Source organism: Fopius arisanus, unplaced genomic scaffold, assembly GCF_000806365.1.
Source record: "Fopius arisanus strain USDA-PBARC FA_bdor unplaced genomic scaffold, ASM80636v1 scaffold00001, whole genome shotgun sequence".
In the NCBI taxonomy this organism is placed as follows: Eukaryota; Metazoa; Arthropoda; class Insecta; order Hymenoptera; family Braconidae; genus Fopius; species Fopius arisanus.
The window spans coordinates 1077345-1094793 of NW_011887740.1; the positions used below are offsets into that span (position 1 = coordinate 1077345).

At 38.3% G+C, this 17449-nt stretch overlaps 3 protein-coding genes across 3 annotated transcripts; 2 read left to right on the plus strand and 1 right to left on the minus strand.

Annotated features, from left to right (window-relative positions):
- The first annotated feature begins 355 nt into the window (after positions 1-355).
- On the plus strand, positions 356-4016 carry ND-39 (NADH:ubiquinone oxidoreductase subunit 39). Its single transcript, XM_011306597.1, has 7 exons — positions 356-983; positions 1560-1774; positions 2029-2322; positions 2539-2705; positions 2898-3026; positions 3086-3275; positions 3621-4016. Exons 1-7 carry the CDS (start codon positions 929-931, stop codon positions 3807-3809), a joined length of 1239 nt encoding a protein of 412 aa, XP_011304899.1. The 5' UTR covers positions 356-928; the 3' UTR covers positions 3810-4016.
- A 101-nt stretch (positions 4017-4117) lies between these two features.
- Tango2 (transport and golgi organization 2) lies at positions 4118-6817 on the plus strand. The gene is made up of 4 exons (XM_011306845.1): positions 4118-4883; positions 5179-5437; positions 5819-6040; positions 6238-6817. Exons 1-4 carry the CDS (start codon positions 4742-4744, stop codon positions 6446-6448), a joined length of 834 nt encoding a protein of 277 aa, XP_011305147.1. The 5' UTR covers positions 4118-4741; the 3' UTR covers positions 6449-6817.
- On the minus strand, positions 6781-11753 carry LOC105267668 (Fanconi anemia group D2 protein). Its single transcript, XM_011306719.1, has 2 exons — positions 7217-11753; positions 6781-6943 (listed from the first exon to the last, which is right to left on the minus strand). Exons 1-2 carry the CDS (start codon positions 11564-11566, stop codon positions 6803-6805), a joined length of 4491 nt encoding a protein of 1496 aa, XP_011305021.1. The 5' UTR covers positions 11567-11753; the 3' UTR covers positions 6781-6802.
- Between the last annotated feature and the right edge of the window lie 5696 nt (positions 11754-17449).

Below are 17449 nucleotides of genomic sequence, written 5' to 3' on the forward strand. Positions count from 1 at the left end.
GCGCACAGAACACTTCCCATGCGCACAAAACACCCTGCATGCGCACAGAAGACCGCTCGAGGGGGGGTCGCCAGGCGATACTCCGTGCATACGCACGCACACCGTCGATGCGTACAGACCACCGCGGGCAGTCTCAATTTGACGAGATACGTTAATTGCGAAAATTCTTAACCTAATAAATAATTCTCTCTTAAAAAAAATTTCAAATGGATAAAACTATTCACTACATTGAATATATACTACTAATAAATTTTACAAATCGAAAAAACCACAATTTACAGATATATGAAAAAACAACAAACAATTGATCGTAGGAAAAAATTGAATCCAAACATTCGATCCTAAAAAAGCTTTGAAAATTTTGAAAATCGTGACAAGTCATCTCAAAATGTGCGACGACCTTGTAAAGAATAAAAGTCACAATCGGAAAATCGAAATTCGTAAAGTCCACGTTGTCCGCGTATCCGAACTAGTGTACAGATTTCTCCGGGAAGTCTCAAACTCGAGAAAAAATCGAAAACGAATAAATGCAGTAGACAATTTCCGAAAGCTGAATCCAGCCCCCCACCGTAGAAACAGGCGATTATTATAAATTAAATTGATTACAATTCTCACATTTCTCAAACAAAAAAAAGTGGATAAAAAAAACAGCTTGCCTTTTTAAACTGTTAATAACTGATTAAAAAAGGATCTAAAAATCTGATTTAAATCTCCCACCATTCACAGCAACCGACAGCTGGTCCCTTTAACTGCATGTGAATCCCCTTAACATCCATAACCTCGTTTTATGTAATATCACAACATATGATCATCACCTGAAGGATTCGGTGCTCCAGAGAGAAAACAGCCCAAATTTGAGTTCAAGGAGCCCTCAGGAGGGTTTCTTTGGATGTTGTGAGGCGAATAATTGACATTGATCAATATTCTAATGAGTGCTGCAGGGATGGCTGCTATTTCTTCCTTCAACGCTTTGCAGATCGCACGTAAGTGACAAGAAAATTGAAACAAAACAAGTAAACCACTTTATTTTAGCTTCTACCGATCCCCAGAAATTATTTTTTATAAAACGATCTGAATTGAGTGGCGATGTGTGTAATGCGAATCAGTTCTCATAATTTTATTAAATATTGACTAATCTAGATTTATTCCCAACGTTATCCCTCTTACAGTTTCAGATTCTGTTTCCTTCTTCTTGTAATTTCTTCATAAATAGTACAATAAATAGTCCAAAATAGTTATAATTTAGGGGAATAAACAATACTCATAATTATTTATACGAATTACATAATTAATTCTTATCGCCATTGTATTTGCGAATTTTTATTTAAATGTTTGGAGTCGAGGTGAGAGATAGAGAGTGGAACTAGTATCAAAAGATCGAAATAAACACTGGAGTAATAAATATTCCGATTGAAAGTTAATGTAATTAGTAATTTAAAGGCCTACCTTCGCCTCGATTAATTTAAGCAACGATTGGTTTTAGAAAAAATTGTAATTCTACTTATCTCACTTTACCGTTTGAGTACTGAGTTAGTTGTTGAATATTTTATATGAATCAGAGAAGAAAACTGTGTTGTCTTTGGCTCCTATCGCCCTCCAACACTGCCAGTACTCGTCCGATGTCCCCAGGATCATAAAGAATCCGACGACGACGTCGTTGAAGAGAGGAACAGGCGGCAGAAGTTCTTTCAATGGAATAGTTTGCACAGTATTTGGTAATACTGGCTTCGTAGGTCGTTATCTGTGCAATCGTCTGGGAAAAATTGGCACTCAAGTAAGACAATTTATTTTATCACATATTAATAATGTAATAACACCTTGTCTAATCCATGAATCATTCATAAACAATTGATTCTCCATCTGATTGGTTTTTTCGAAATTGAAAATCGAAAATAGATTTTCCCACGTCATCTTCGGGTCGGGGAGAATGAAGATTCCGAAATTTTTAATCATTTTAATAATATAATAATACAATCTTAAGAGAAAGAGTTTAGTAGGAGCATTCGTTTAATTTAAAGATTTTTCCAGTTGATTCTGCCCTATCGGGGTGAGCATTATAACTCGATGCGTCTCAAGCTGGTAGGAGACCTGGGGCAAGTCCTATTCCACCCGTTTGAACTCACTGACGAAGATTCCATCAGAAAGTGCATCAAGTACTCGAATGTCGTGATCAACTTGATTGGACAGGACTGGGAGACGAAAAATTTCAAGTTCGACGATGTTCACGTGGACGGGGCGAGACGACTCGCCAGATTATCGAAAGAAGCCGGTGTTGAGAGATTTATTCACCTTTCAGCTCTCAGTTGCAGCCCAAATCCAGAGGTGAATGGATTGGAAATACTAATTAATTTCTCCAGATTATTTTACTATTTATTATTCATTAGAATTCTAATTTAATTCAATCTAAATCGAGTTTATTAGAATTCATTCTAAAAAATATCGATGTTCGATAATTTTGTTTCCTTTTATTTTTAATTGATTTTTGTGTTTTTTGCACTGAGTTAAAAAAAATGACCAGTGAACTTTATATTGTAATAGCCCATCCTCCTGCCGAAAGGCTCACAGTTCTTCAGGTCCAAATGGGAAGGAGAGCAGGCTGTCAGGGAGGAGTTCCCAGAGGCGACAATCGTCAGACCTGCCACGATATATGGGCAGGAGGACAGATGGATCAATGTGTACTGTCGGTTCATGAGGAGACATCTGAAGTAAAGGATTTTTTAATCGTACATTCCCCCCAATTCCACTCCAAAATGAATCGAGAGAAATGATTTATAAAAGAATTCAACATTAACATGCTGACTTGAATTGACAGATTGCATTGCATTTTATATTAAATACAAGAATTACAGTCGTTGATTAAATATTAAATATATTTCGGAATCTGAATCATCTTTTAGGGGCACTGCGTTATGGAAAAAAGGAGAAAAGACCGAGAAGCAACCGATTTGGGTTGGGGATGTGGCTGGGGGAATCACTACCCTAGTGAGAGATCCATCAACTGCTGGGAAAATCTATCAGTTTGCTGGGTAATTCTCTTCATTTCTTCTTTTGCTCTATAAACATTTCAAATTAATCTGTTGTGTAGTCCTCAAAGGTACAAGCTTGGAGACCTCGTCGATTGGATGAATCACTGGATCAGGAAGAATGCTGACGATTATGGATACAGGAGACTGGATATCAAGAACTGTCCGTTCTTTAAACTGAAAGTTAGTATTTGCGAGGCGATCAGCCCGGGGCGTCCACTGGGGCATCTTCACTGGGAAGGTCTCGAGAAGGTACCAAAATCGATCACACATTTCTTTTAAGAAAAAAAATGGAAATTACGTGAAGAAATGATGAATAAAGTTCTAAGCATTGAGGATATCCAAGAATATAATAAAAATATATGTCAACTTTTCTTAATCATCAATATTTATGAACATTTATTTAAAGTAATACATTTATAGGAAATATTATTAATTTTCCAATACTAAATTATTTCATTAATTTTCTGCTAAAAATTAAGTTCATAATTCTTCAGAATTAACCATGTTCATGCAAATAATAAAGTAATTAATGAAATCATTGTAAAATGTATGAAAACTTACGAATTGAATTATGGAAGGCTCTTTAATTTTCAGGAACACACCTCTGATATTCTCGTCCAGGATCTGCCAACTCTCGAGGACATCGGTGTCTACCCCTGCACCATGGAGTCACGAATCGCCTGGGAGTTGAGACCCTACAAACTTGAGGCTCACTACATGGAGACAGTGGGTGAATTCCAAGACCCTGACCCACCCAAACCCCTTTCCACGAATATTGCATAAACAATTCAATCGTAAAAAATAATTAGCGCAATGAATTCACGATTGATCACGATTGTAGTCAGAATAAAGGTCTCCGAGTAATTAAAAATTGTTGCTACGATGCGATATTATCATTCTGTTCAAGGATTGAGATCAGCCGAACAATCGTACTAAATTTGTATCAACACTTGTGATTGGAGTTTATTTAATATATTATAAGCAAGTGGCCAGGATTGTTAATTAATTATTCACCTTCATGACGCCAATTGGTTACACGCTATCAACAAATAGTTAAAATTTATAATATTAACATCGAATTTATAACCTTTCTTAATTATTGATTTATCTCGAAATCTATTGATTTAAGCAGAAACCTTTGAAGGACTTTTTTATAGCCCCGTGAATTCCTGACAAAAAAAATTTTTTCACGTTTCCTTCTAAACTCAATAGTCTTGAGATCAATCGACATTTCCAAAACAGTTAAACTCGACTTATCTGGTTTTACTACTTGGCTACTGTCTCCTTTCCACCGCTTCCATTTGAACAATAAATAATCAAGAATTCCCCGTCCTAATCGAGTCGTTCTGTTTTTTTTTTTCACAAATAATCATCCCAACGAGATAAAGAATAAAACCGGTAATCAGTGACGCGCGAAACATTCAACTTGATAAATATACGATCGCAGCGATTGTCTACCCCTCAAGCTCCCGATTTAAACAATGCCAGCGTATGTATTTGTACACGGATAATTCTCATCAAGTTCTTATCAGGTGTTTCCATAACTCCCGTGCGCACGTATATAAATCGTGTAGGTGGGAAAGCATTTGCGGAAGCCTCCGCAAAACATTCAAAGCCTCGAGTACTCCGAATAAAGTGGCTCAGTGATAAACGTCAGTGTTCAATAAATTAATACTTATAAAAACCTTGAGTAACCTTTTTCCTAATCAGCAACAATGTGCATTCTCTTCATTTATCGAAATCCCAACGCAACTGGTTCTGCTTATCGTTTAATTGTTGCAACAAATAGAGACGAAAATTACCGAAGGCCTACAAGAGCTGCTTATTACTGGGAGAATCATCCAGACTGTTTAGGAGGTAATTGAGCAAATTAAAAAATTAATTAGTGGATATTATAAAAACATTTTCCCCGTACATTGAGGAAATATTTATTTATAATAACAATATATTTGCAAATATGAAACATATGAAAAGAAAAATAATTGATAAACTTGGAATTTTCGCTAACTTCCAGCTATTTTGAATAACAAATTTGGGTTTTATTGTTGTAAATAATTGTTTTCAATCCTCCGGAGAGTTTTAAGGTTAAACCGGTGGTGATTGTGTTTGAGAGGGGTTGGGATTAATTTTAATTAATCACATTTATATGGAGGGACGGACCAGGAGCCAACGAAGGAAGGGGGCACTTGGCTGGCAATTTCGACGAAGGGTCGTGCTGGGGTACTCTTAAATCTCTCGGAGGCACCCAAACCTCCTGCAGATACACCCACCACCCAGAAGAAGGGTCGCGGCTTCCTGGTGACAAATTACGTCGTCTCGAGAGAAACCACAGCGAATTACTTGAGAAATCTGCATGAGGAAAATAGCAATGACACATACAATCCTTACACTCTGGTTCTCATTGATTTGAAGTGGGTCACATGGACATTTCACTACTCTGACAAATGTATTTCTTGGAACAGGTCTTATTCAAAAGAGATAAATCGTTACTTGAAAATTTCCAGGGACACTAATATGTGGTGATCGGTAAAATAACATTAATTTTCCATGCGCACAGATTTTTTGGGAAAAAATTTGAAAACAATTCACTTTTCATTTACGCTTCGATAACTTGTAACAATTTTATGGTAATGTAAGTTATTCATTTTATGATATTAATTATTTTAATTGTTTCTGTTTTAATAACGCTTGAAGAGTCAATTTTTTTGAATTTTTAAAATAACGATTTATAGGGCATGAATGAGACTTGTTCGAGGGATCACAATGACAATGACTTCTCATTTTTTTTTTAGAACAGCAGACGTGAGTTTTATCAGCAGTTCCCGAAGTTGTCAAGGCCCACAGTTATCTGTAACTGATACAATTTTGGGTTTTGGGAATACATCAGTTGAGACTCCTTACAAAAAAGTGATAAATGGGAAAGAGCAGTTCAGGCAGATCGTCACAGATCCAAAAATAGTTAACGAGAATGTCCTCATAGAAAAGCTCATTCAATTTCTCAAATCAAATGAACAGTGAGTAGAACAACTGTACAATAAAACTATTGGTTTTACGAGGAAATATCAAAAGACCTTTTCATAATAAATTTAATCGGCTACTAAAAGCCCATTAACATTTCCTGCAGAATATCCTTATTTTCATGAAATATTTCACTCAGTTTTTGAGATAAAATAATCAAGAAACTTGTTCAATTCGTTTTATCTAAATTCAGGCATCTCCCTGACGACGTGATGGAGGAGCTCCATCAGGAGGAGAGCAAAGCTCTGAGCTCGATATTTGTGCACGCAGATGATTGGACTTATGGCACGAGAACACACACTATAATTCTCGTGGAAGCCTCGGATAGAGTTACATTCCTGGAAGAGACTATGAACGAGGATGAGACATGGAGTCGTCAGCATTTTGTCACATCCCTCGAATAATTTCCAATTCACAGTTGAAACTCGAGATTTCCATCAAAACAATTTCACAACCACAAATTACTGTGATATAAGTTTAGATGGGATTCATTCTAAAAAATTTCGGATCTTCCCTCCCACGTCCGAATATATTTTTTGAATACAGGAAAAATGGGGCAAAATGGAGAACAATTCGTAATTTATTCATAACGAAGGAATAGATTGATCGATTGGGCTCAGCGAAGGGGAAAAATTACACCACTTCATTAATAACTCGATGAGCTCGAAACAATGAAAGAAAATCTAGTCTCCATTTTGCTCCTCGTACTCTGAATTTGTACTCAAAACGAATGTTGTTTATAGAAAATAAAGAAAACTCTAGCTATCGACAGACCCATCTTTAGTATCGTTGGTATCATCGTCTTCCCCGAGAATATCAGAGACTGACTCGTCTCCACTCGATGCGTTGTTATCAGTACTGATTTCAGGGATCGTGGGATCTTCAGAAGTCGTTGAATTCTGCAACACAGAAAATTAACACTTAATTCTCCAATAATCATTTTGCAATAAACTATTATTTTTTTAACATTTCCTTTGAAAACATTAAGATATCGCCAAGATAACGATAAAATAATCTTTCCTGACTATTTTTTAGTATTTACAAAAAAATGTACCTAAAAACGAGTAAAAAATAATTGAATGATTGATTCAATTATCAATTAACATTACTGTTGATCTATAATAAATCAATGAATTAAATTGATTAATGAAATTTTGAAGAAAAGTTCAAACCTGTGAAAAAATTTCCTGTCCATCTAAATTTTTATTAACAAGATTTCCCATCCAGAAAGCAGTGCTGCTATTGTTCATGACGAGCATTCCCTTGACACTATAAACGAGTTGCTCGAGAATGATTTTCGCAGCAGGGACGAGCTTGGTGAGAGCCATGTCCTTCCTCTGGGTGCTGTGACAACAGACAACATTGAGGTATCTGGTTCCCACTTGCATCATCTTGAGAATGCCAGTGACTTCCTCAGGCTTGTGTCTGAGATCGTGTTCAAGAGTGGGCATTCCAACAACAAGGAACATCTTCAGAAGGTGTGGCATGAGCCTGAGATAACTAAGAAGAGTTCCTCTGGTGGGAAGGGCCTTGCAGACCTTCACAAGTAACTGTACATTCTTCCCCACAGTCCTCCAGACCTGGAGCTTTGGTGTATTACCATCGGCAGCTGTCAGGGCGATCTTCGCCCCCTTCAGGAGTCCATCGAACAGCTTTTGGTACAGATAATGGAAATTACTTCTGTTAATCGTTGGAAGTTTAGTGAGTTTAGCAGTTGTGGTCTCCATCCCCTCAACCTCTTGCGGCAGCCACTCCAGAACTTCAGAGACAGTTGTGAGGGGATCGGGCTCATGATCCATCCAATTTTTCAACAGCCCCGTGACAGCAGCTTTGTACAGACTCCCTAAATGCTTGTCCCCAGTCCACTCAAGACACAGATAAGTATAAGCCATTTTCGCCTGTCTGTCCTTTTGCTCTTTAGTAAAGGTCTCCGAGTGCTTCATCAGGGTCTTGCACATGTTGACGAGGGCGTGGGCTATCGGGATCTGCGAAGCGATCACAGCAAGTCCTTCGAAGTACGGATACGCCTCCGCGACGAGCTCCCTGGAATACTTAAGTGATCTGTTGGCCTCGTCAGTCTGACTAGCGAGGATCCTGAGTCCTGCCCTCAGTAATCCCCAGTGACTCGCAGACTCAAATCCCTTCCAGTTGAATAACTTGGCCAGCAGCGAGAGAATAAGCCAGACAGCCTGTTTGTGCTTGACATCGTCCTTCTCCGTAAGTTCCTCCACCAGTTGATTCAATTTACACATGATCTTGGGGAGGAGCTCCACGAGTTCCCTGATGAACCCCTGATTAGTGACGCTGTCGTCATCCAGCATGGAGGAGAGTTCCTTAACGATGAAGCAGACATGTCCAGAGGACAATTTTTTGCTGATCTCGGTATCCAAAAAGTGAACGATTGTAGCGTCAAGTCTTCTAAAGTACATGGGATTCTTGATGGTCATGAGGGATCCATTCTCCCAGCCCTCCCACTCAGGGATTCCCCCAGTGGCTGTTGTATTCTTATCCACCTTTTTTCCAGGCTTCTTACCCAGTTTTTTTTCTACGCGATTGAACGCCGGAGGTGGAGACCTGTGAAAATAACAGGGAGGAGGCTGGTATCTGGTCTCAGCCAGTGATAACGTATTACTGAGTTCCCCCTGGAGGTGCATCAAATCGTCGAGCCTCTGGACCACCTGTGGCTTCATCAATTCTCCATTTTCAGTGATGTAGGCACTGATGAGCTCCCTGTACCAATTAACACAGGAGAACATGAGATCTAGAGTCCTGGTGTTTGGCATCTCCAAGTCCCTGGGCATCATGATCCCAGTACCCAGGACTGCACTTACATCCTCGAGATCGTGGTTTTCACTGATGCGCAAATATCCAATCCTCACGATTCTGAAGAGAGCAGGAACTATTGCCCCATACCTGCTCTCTCCGAAATGGATAAACATCTCATCCTCGGTCTCTCCCTCCTCATAGTGATTGAGGGCAAAACAGGGGACCAAATCCCCTCGATAGTTGTCACGGTCAGTCATGTAATGGGTAACGAGTTCATTCTCAAGGGACTTAGTCAGCTCCTTCACGAATTCTTGGTTTATACTGGTGTCATTGGCGATCACTTGCCCCATTTTATCGTAGTAGAGTGCCTGTCCCCTGGGGCAGTCTTTCGTGCTTATCTCTAGCTTTCTCAGGATTTCCCTCGCCTGCCCGATGGTCTCGTCGTTTTTCACCAAGTGCTTTATCGCCATCACAGCACCCACAACTCCTTTGCACTTGACAACAGCGTCAGTATTGGACAACTGCTTCTGGAGTAGAATAAAGAGATCGTCCTTTAGAGCCTCCGACGAACTGCTCGAGGTACAGAGGGCATGAAGAAGATCGCTCATCGTCGCTACCTCCTCCAGGTCGAACTTATCGATCTTCTCCATGAGTACAGTGAGCTCGTTACAGTGTCTCTGGAGCTGTTCCTTGTCCTCAGGACTCTCTGTCATTTTACAAAGGACTGACAGTGCGTGTCTGGCTGTGTGATCGTTGTTTCCCATCAGGAGAATTAATTTATTAATTATCTCCGTCTGCATCAGGAAGATTTTACTGTGAGCGAGGAACTGGTGCCTGAACCACTCGACAGCAAAATTCACGAGTGTCTGGTCCTCAGACTTCAAGAGACAACTGGCGAGACTCAGGGCTGTGGGCTGGAAGTCCTTGGCCACCTGCTCGTAGTCTCGATAAAACGAGGATAGTAAGCTCGCCCTGTAGTACCCACTCTTCACGTGCTTCTTGAAAACGTTCTCCGCAGATTTTTTCTTGAATGTGTCCCTGCAAAGTAGCAGCATCATCACCAAATCCAGGACCTGGGGCTTGTCATTGGACCCAGCCTCTGAGAGAATACTGAGAGCAGCCTTGGAAGCTGCCTTAGTCATCACAAAAGTCATTTTCAGAGTGCTGACGATTATCATCTGGCTCGTGAAACACTCCTCATTATTCGTGTTGTCGTCTGGCTGGAGTTCCAGATCTCGGATGACCTTTAGGACTTTCTGGTAGACCTCGACGCTGGGGCACTCGTACAAACAGAACTTCACCATCGCGGGAACCTCCGATATCTCCGTATTCTCCGGCATAATCAGAAGTACTTTGTCTCTAAGCTCTTCGAGGTACTCCTTACCCAGTGTCAACCCAGTGATGCACCCCAAGATCACCTGGTTGAGACGACTATCAGTCTCCATGAGCTTGCAGAGAATATCAGCGATACTCTGGTGATGGGAATCGGTAACTATATCAGGTAGATAAGCGATGAGCTCCCTCTTAAACCAGTCTGGAGAGGACTCGAGCAGTTCCTCGAGGCTGGAGGTCATGGTGTCAGCATCCGCCACGATCTCCAGGAATCTCAATTGGGAGAGGAGGGCACATGCCCAAGGGACGTCCTCTAGGGAGTCAGCAACGAGAACTTCTTCGTTTAGACGACGTAGAAGACTGCTGAGGACTTCGGTTTGGATCAGGGGTACTTGGAGGAGAATTCTCACGAGGGAGACATTGTTCACTGAGACTAGGCCCTCCTGCTCTATCACCGTTGGGTTCAGATACTTTTTCATATTGGAGATCTCCTCCAGGCTCTTTTTCCAGTCCTCCAGGACCCCGGCCTTCGTGAAACTTCCAGAGAGCACCTCCTGGATCTTCTTGACTACTCCAGCAGGGTTCGTCGATATTGTGTACTGTTCGTCGTTGTCCAGGGAGGGTCTGATCCCTGATTGATCGAGGAACCTCTCAAAAAGAGTTTTTTCTTTTGGCTTCTGAGGCTCCTCATCGTCGGAGTCTGACAGAATCACTCTGGAAGCTCTGGATTTCGATTTTGAGTTCTGATTCTCCTTGTCGCTCTCTGGAGGAGACGACCAGATTCCCGCAGGACGCTTGAAGAACCTAGGATCGCGGTTCTTGGAGGGCGACAGCTTCTCAGGGGAGACCTGGGGGAGTCTCAAGGATTTGACAGGTGTAGAACGTCTGGGAGATTTCTGCGATACTCCGAGATGTTTTTCCGTCTGTTTTTCTCGTACCTGTGACGCCTGGGGAACTTCCAGGGCCCTCTCCTTCTGTCTTTGTGACACTTGGGAAATCTCCATGGGCCTTTCCTTCTGTTTTTCCCACGCCTGAGAAATTTCTGGAGCCCCTAGGTGCCCTTCCCTTCGTTTCTCTCGCGTCTGAGACCCGATATTTCCCAACCTCGAGGAGGATTCCCTCTGGGAGGGTCTCTCCGTGTTCCCTTCCTGCCTGGGGCCCTTCACCGGGGAACCTCTCGTTGTCTGAACCCTCGCACGTTTCCCCTGACTCTTGGTATCCTCATCCTCCGTGAGAGTTGGAGTCTGCGTCCTCTTCCTGAGGAGTTGCAGGCTTGATTGCCTCTGCGAGGATGTGCAACTCCGGTGGGACGAACTGAACATGTCTTCGGACTCACCTGCATCTGCAGCTGATGATGTCGACGTCGACGGCCCCAGAAGGTTCTGATGCAGTCCTCGATGAGGCTTCAATTTACGTCGATCCATCTCAACCGGGATTTTTATTTTTAATTAATTCCCCCAGTTGTTTCCAATTTGCAATTTTTAATGTCTACTTGCAGAATTAACAATTCACTACATATCACTGGCACATTCAGGGCCTTCAATGAATTTGTAAACATGAACTTTTTTTCAATTTGTTGCGACTTGTTATCAATATTATTTATATACTCAAGATAGGAATGAGCGCGGACAGCAGTGATGTCTGATTGGTGCCGCCATGTTCGGACAAATTAGCGGGATTTTTAAATTTTCCTTCTAATTATAAATGAAATTAATATGAACGGTAATGATGATGATGATGGCGATGACTTTCAAGTAGTTATTGTGGATATCTTCTAATTTTTCATATTTTTTGGAAATATCTGGGAAATCGTGGATCAGATTGACGTGAAAATAATTTTGGGCTGGATATTCACATTTTCATTTTCCAAAATTCATATAAATTAACAATTTAATTGATTACTCTCATGAAACGATGATGAATCACCTTGAGATATGGAACTCTAATTTAAAAAAAAAACAATCATAAAAATGGTACATTGCGTCACGTTAATTCTATCAACCGTTTCCTAGAAATCCGTAGAAAACTTGAAAAATGAAAAGATATTGGCAATAACTCTGGATGTGAATATAAATAATAAAAAACATAAAATAACAAGCATAAACAGAAATTAATCTATCCAGCCAGTAGTTTAACTTGTCATCAAACAAAATTGTAGCTCAGTCCGTTCATTTTATTTTCCCGAAATTCCCTCTATTTTTTGATTGATTTGTTATCAATATAATTGATTTATATACATGGGTGTTCCTCCAATTGCAGGTGAATGTATCGATACTACAGAATGTCGTGAGGAGGACCAGGATGGGGTCGTACGATGGCACGATATTCCGCGATATATCCGCGGGAGTCTTCCAGCGACTTCGATCTACTCCCGTGAACGAACGGAATTGACCTATTGTTGAGGGTAATTGCGTTTTCCTCATTACGAGGGTTTTGTCGTACTTACCCGCCACTCTTGATTTCTCTTTATCAAACACGACGAGCGAATCGTGTCCTTTTCTGTCACCTATTAAAGAATTATTGCCGATATCTTCTTTTTCAAATTGTTCACAAATTTTTGAGAGACTATTGATAAGATTGACGGAAAAAATTTATCGGTTTCAAGTTTTATTATTATTTAAGGTCTCAAAATTTTCTATGAGTTATTATGTAATGATTAAAATTAAATACGGAGGTCTTCTCGAGAATTGATCCACATGGAAAATAAAAATATATCGGCAATAATTTTTTTATCAATTTTAAGATTTATTGGGATTTTATGACAGTTGGGGAAAGAATAGTTGCAGTTCTTGCTCAACAAAACATCGGTTCTAGGTCACTCGCTGATGACGTGAAAGTCATTTTGCATTATCAGAATTATCAGTTAAATGGATCTCAGACATGATTTGCCTTGATTTATTGTCTAGCAATATATCAGTCACTTGATGATTATCAAGTATAGATCGAAATTACGGAATATTAATTAGAGTGCCTCTCTCTTGGAATTTCGGAGGACCAGATCTTCCTTATGATCTCTAAATTTCATTATACTCTCCAAAAAGGCGTTTCGCGTATCTGTCGTGTTCGGGGGAGAGACACTGCGAGATATTTATAAACAAAAACATAAATCGGTAGAGTAACAAATCAAGACAATTTTATTTGGAGATCATGATGCTCTTGCAAGATACCTCGGAGTCTAATAAAGATAAAGAAATTTATTAAGTCGAGGAGAGATTGTGAAATGAAAGAAGATTTATATTGTTAACAAATTTTGGATGAATTTTTCGAACTATTCTTGAAAATTGTATTTTCCGTGCAATTTCGAAAATTTCAAAAAGGAAATTATTCAATTTATTTCAATTTAAATTATATTAAATTGTATTAATTAATAAAAAAATCAGAGAGACCGTAAATTCTATTGCAAAGTGGCAAAGTAGGATAAGTGTACTTTTTTTTTAAGCCGGTTTTCAGTCGATTCCTCGAAATTGGAAGAAGATAACGATATTTTCATAAATACCTTTTTTATAGCTTTCATTATTTTCTACAAAAAATGTTTATGCTAAAAATTCGTTATGGCCCTTCAATTCTGAGATATTGGCTGACACCTGGCCTCGAAGAAAATGCACTCATCCTGGTTTATCACTTCGCTGAGGAATTAAACGTTTATTTCTGCTAAATCGAATGGATTTCATCAAATTAATTGGATATTTCCCTCAAGGTTCCCCGTACATAACCGAACTTATCAAATTTTTGATAAAAATCGCGGACATTCGCGATAATTGAACCCCTTGCGGTGTTACATATGAGAATTCGATATGCTATTGAGATTCGAAAGTGTCCATTCTACTTCTTATAGAAAACCTCTAACTCCTTTTCTAAAAGAAAATTAATAAAAAAATATTTAAGTGGATAAATCTCCAGTGATTCCGCCTTAAAACCTTCTAATTTAATTTAGTTTAATTACAACTTATATTTTTCCGTAATTTAATTTGTCTGGGAGATAAATATTTAATAACATCATTGAATTATTTCAATTATCCTATCATAATTCATATAATAGTCGTTACATTTTTATTATTATTATGTTTAAAAAATTGTTTATGTGGGATTTGAAATAATTTTCATAAATTTTGAACAAAAATTCATCATTTTTACCGTAAAATCGGTAAAAATGTCTTCAGAACCGATCCGATACACGATTAACAGTACATTGTTTACAATAATTTTACAATAAACATTTATCCCTGCAGTGTTTCTTCAGGATCGTTTATGATCCAAAATAAAAGAGACGAATCACAAAACAAACATGAAATTTTCCCCTTTTTCTCGGATATATGCAAAGGACTATTTGCCTGAGTAATTGACCGGCGACCGAGTGTAATTACACGTTTGAGGACTTGTCGAGGCAATCTTTCTGTGGTGACTGTCGTAAATAGTAAAAAAACGAGTGGAAAAAATGCATAACGCTTGCGGTAAATTATTGTGTGCAGTTACAGTGGGGATTATTTACTTTAGCTGCGTGATTGAAATAATGTTGCAACCTTTAAGTCGCTCTCATGCCATCGAGCACTACAATTACTGATCAATCTGATTTTATAGGCCGATGATTAACGCCGTTGACAGGCTGCAGATAAACAATTATCCGGTTTTTTTTTTGTCTTCTCATTGGACAGTCTTGACGGGATTACGATGGAGATGTGGAAGTGAAATGTTGCCGAGTCCTATCGATTGTTACATCCCACGCTGACCTTTGACCTCTTCCGATGAACTCCATGAGGAAAATGGGAAAATGTGGGAGGAACCGAGGACTCAGCTCTTCATTTTCCCTCAAGATTCGTCGGAGGACCTGGAATAAATACCACCAATGTTTGCTGGGGACAATCCTGCGGTAATAATGTCACCCGCTATTTCAATGAGAAAAGGGTTTTATCGTGACGTCAACATACGCCTTTACAATTTTAGCGCCGCGAGGTGTGAGGAATAATAATTTGAATACAAAATTAATGAATGACAAAATTAATTCCTGGGATTACGATAGGAATTCAAGAAGGAATTTGAGAAAATATATAAAATAAATAATAAAATAAATAAAAATAAAGCTCAACAATATTTGCTGAATTTTCCTATAGAATTCCCTGTACTGACGAAAAATTCCTTTCATTCGCTAAATGCACTAAAAAAAAATTATAAGAATTCAAAAAATAGAAATAATAAAAATAATAAAAATAGAGCTCAACAATATTTGCTGAATTTTCCTATAGAATTCCCTGTACTGAATAAAAATTCCTTTCATTCGCTAAATGTGCTAAAAAAAAAATTATAAGGATTAGAAAAATAGAAATAATAAAAATAATAAAAAATTTGTATGAGCACATGTATCACTGCGACGTGGAGCCATGACATCACCAACTGTTGAATCCCTCCATTATTTTTTGGCGGCAAGACATCATCGAGACCAGGCATCCAAGCATTTCGTGATTATTTCATCCACGTCACCGAGTTCTGATGAATCCGCATCAATGGTAATTTGAGGCATTGACAGGGTGACGGCAATTGACACCCAGGGTAATCATGAAATTCTCGTTGAAATTTCGTCATCCTGTTTTTGCTTGTGATGACGATGATGATTTTCTCTGCTGTCTCACGGTATGGGAACGCGTGCTGCGGGTCTCGCGGTCGCAGGCGAATTTCCGAGGGTCTTGTAATAGTGCAGGGGGAAAATGGCCACCTGGATATTTTACACCGAGAGCAACCCCTGGTTGCCACTGGGTTCGTGACCAGCCTCTGTCTCAGTCCCCTTCTTTACTTTTTGTTCGACGAACAATAGAACCCAAACCCGATTCAATCACCAATTCTTGAATGGTTTCACTGGAAAACATCTCTTCTCAACATTTTACCTTTCGTCTCCCACAGAATACTCTAACTAAATATTTCACTATCTGTTTTTTTTGTTATTTATCACACGAAATTCCAAATATATCAATTTTACTATTTTACCTTTCTGTGTTACACTTTTATCATTATTATTCATAAAAATTGCTATTTCTTCTTGTAATACTCTAACTAAATATTTCACTATCTGTTTTTTTTGTTATTTATGACACGAAATTCCAAATATATCAATTTTACTATTTTACCTTTCTGTGTTACACTTTTATCATTATTATCCATAAAAATTGCTATTTTTTCTTAATAATCCCCATGCATATATATTCATAAATATATTGGTCGGGTGTTATGTATGCAATTAAATAAATAGTTATATTTATATTTAAACGGTTTTCTACTTTGATTTTTTTTTATAATTAAATTTTAGTAAGTGAGCTCAATGCATTTGTTGTGTACTTTTGTTATAGATAAAAAAGCATACATGGGTATATTGAATATATTGTTATAGATTTTATTTATGGAATATATTTCGTTAGATGTGTTCTCCATGAGTGAATTGCACAGAAAAATAATTCTGGATTTGGAACTATTGTTGGACAGAACCGGTCATAAGTTTTTATTTTTAATTGGGACCTTCGGCGAAGTCGTAATATGATGATTCATTCAATTTCACGCTTTGATTTCCATGAGAACAAAAAGGTGAAAAGTATATTGGAGGAGATTATAAAGAATTAGGTTTAATTTATTTACAACTCGGGATCAAAAGAGAAGATTATGTCCTATCTCCAGCCGAAAAAGTAGCCTCAGTCAAGCGGTTGATAATTCAAGATGGAGGTGAAGATTATTAAAAATTAATTATTGAAAATAATTTTATCCAGACGAAAGTCCCGCATTGACATTGTAAAATTACATTATTTCAAAATAATGATAAAGTTTTCCTGGAATTTTTTAATAATTCATTTTATATAAGATTTGGCTATAATTTATTTTTTAACGGAATTTGTTGCAAGAAAAATACAAAATATGCGTTTTTTATGAAAGACTATCGCTCAAGGGCCTTCAGCCAAAATAATTCGAAAGAATCGAAAGGATTGAAGTTTTATGATTTTTTATGATTTGTTATATTTTATAACAATTTGAGGGTGAAAATTCACGTGAACCCCAGATTATCGTCATGAAATAATGATGAAATGCAAAAACCGTAGATTTTCGCGGGATGATTCTGCATCAATTAGCGGGAAACCCAAAAACTGTGCGTTTTGGCAAAAAATGGGCAGATCATTATACCTTAGATTATACTCTGAATTTTTCTATTTGTTTGAGCGTTTTTTAAATGTTTTTCGAGATCAGAAAGAGATGCAGCGAATCACACGAATTTCTCAATAATTACTTAAATAACGAAATAATTACTTAAACCTCCAAAAAAGTCAATATCTACA

Bases quoted from the DNA above. Each gene is read 5' to 3' on its own strand.
- ND-39 (XM_011306597.1), top strand. From the start codon at position 929: ATGAGTGCTGCAGGGATGGCTGCTATTTCTTCCTTCAACGCTTTGCAG. The intron at 2,323-2,538 runs GTGAATGGATTG...ATATTGTAATAG, and splicing joins GTTGCAGCCCAAATCCAGAG to CCCATCCTCCTGCCGAAAGG. The intron at 2,706-2,897 runs GTAAAGGATTTT...ATCATCTTTTAG, and splicing joins TTCATGAGGAGACATCTGAA to GGGCACTGCGTTATGGAAAA.
- Tango2 (XM_011306845.1), top strand. From the start codon at position 4,742: ATGTGCATTCTCTTCATTTATCGAAATCCCAACGCAACTGGTTCTGCT. The intron at 5,438-5,818 runs GTGGGTCACATG...TTTTTTTTTTAG, and splicing joins CTGGTTCTCATTGATTTGAA to AACAGCAGACGTGAGTTTTA. The intron at 6,041-6,237 runs GTGAGTAGAACA...ATCTAAATTCAG, and splicing joins TTTCTCAAATCAAATGAACA to GCATCTCCCTGACGACGTGA.
- LOC105267668 (XM_011306719.1), bottom strand. From the start codon at position 11,566: ATGGATCGACGTAAATTGAAGCCTCATCGAGGACTGCATCAGAACCTT. The intron at 6,944-7,216 runs GTTTGAACTTTT...TCTGTGTTGCAG, and splicing joins GACAGGAAATTTTTTCACAG to AATTCAACGACTTCTGAAGA.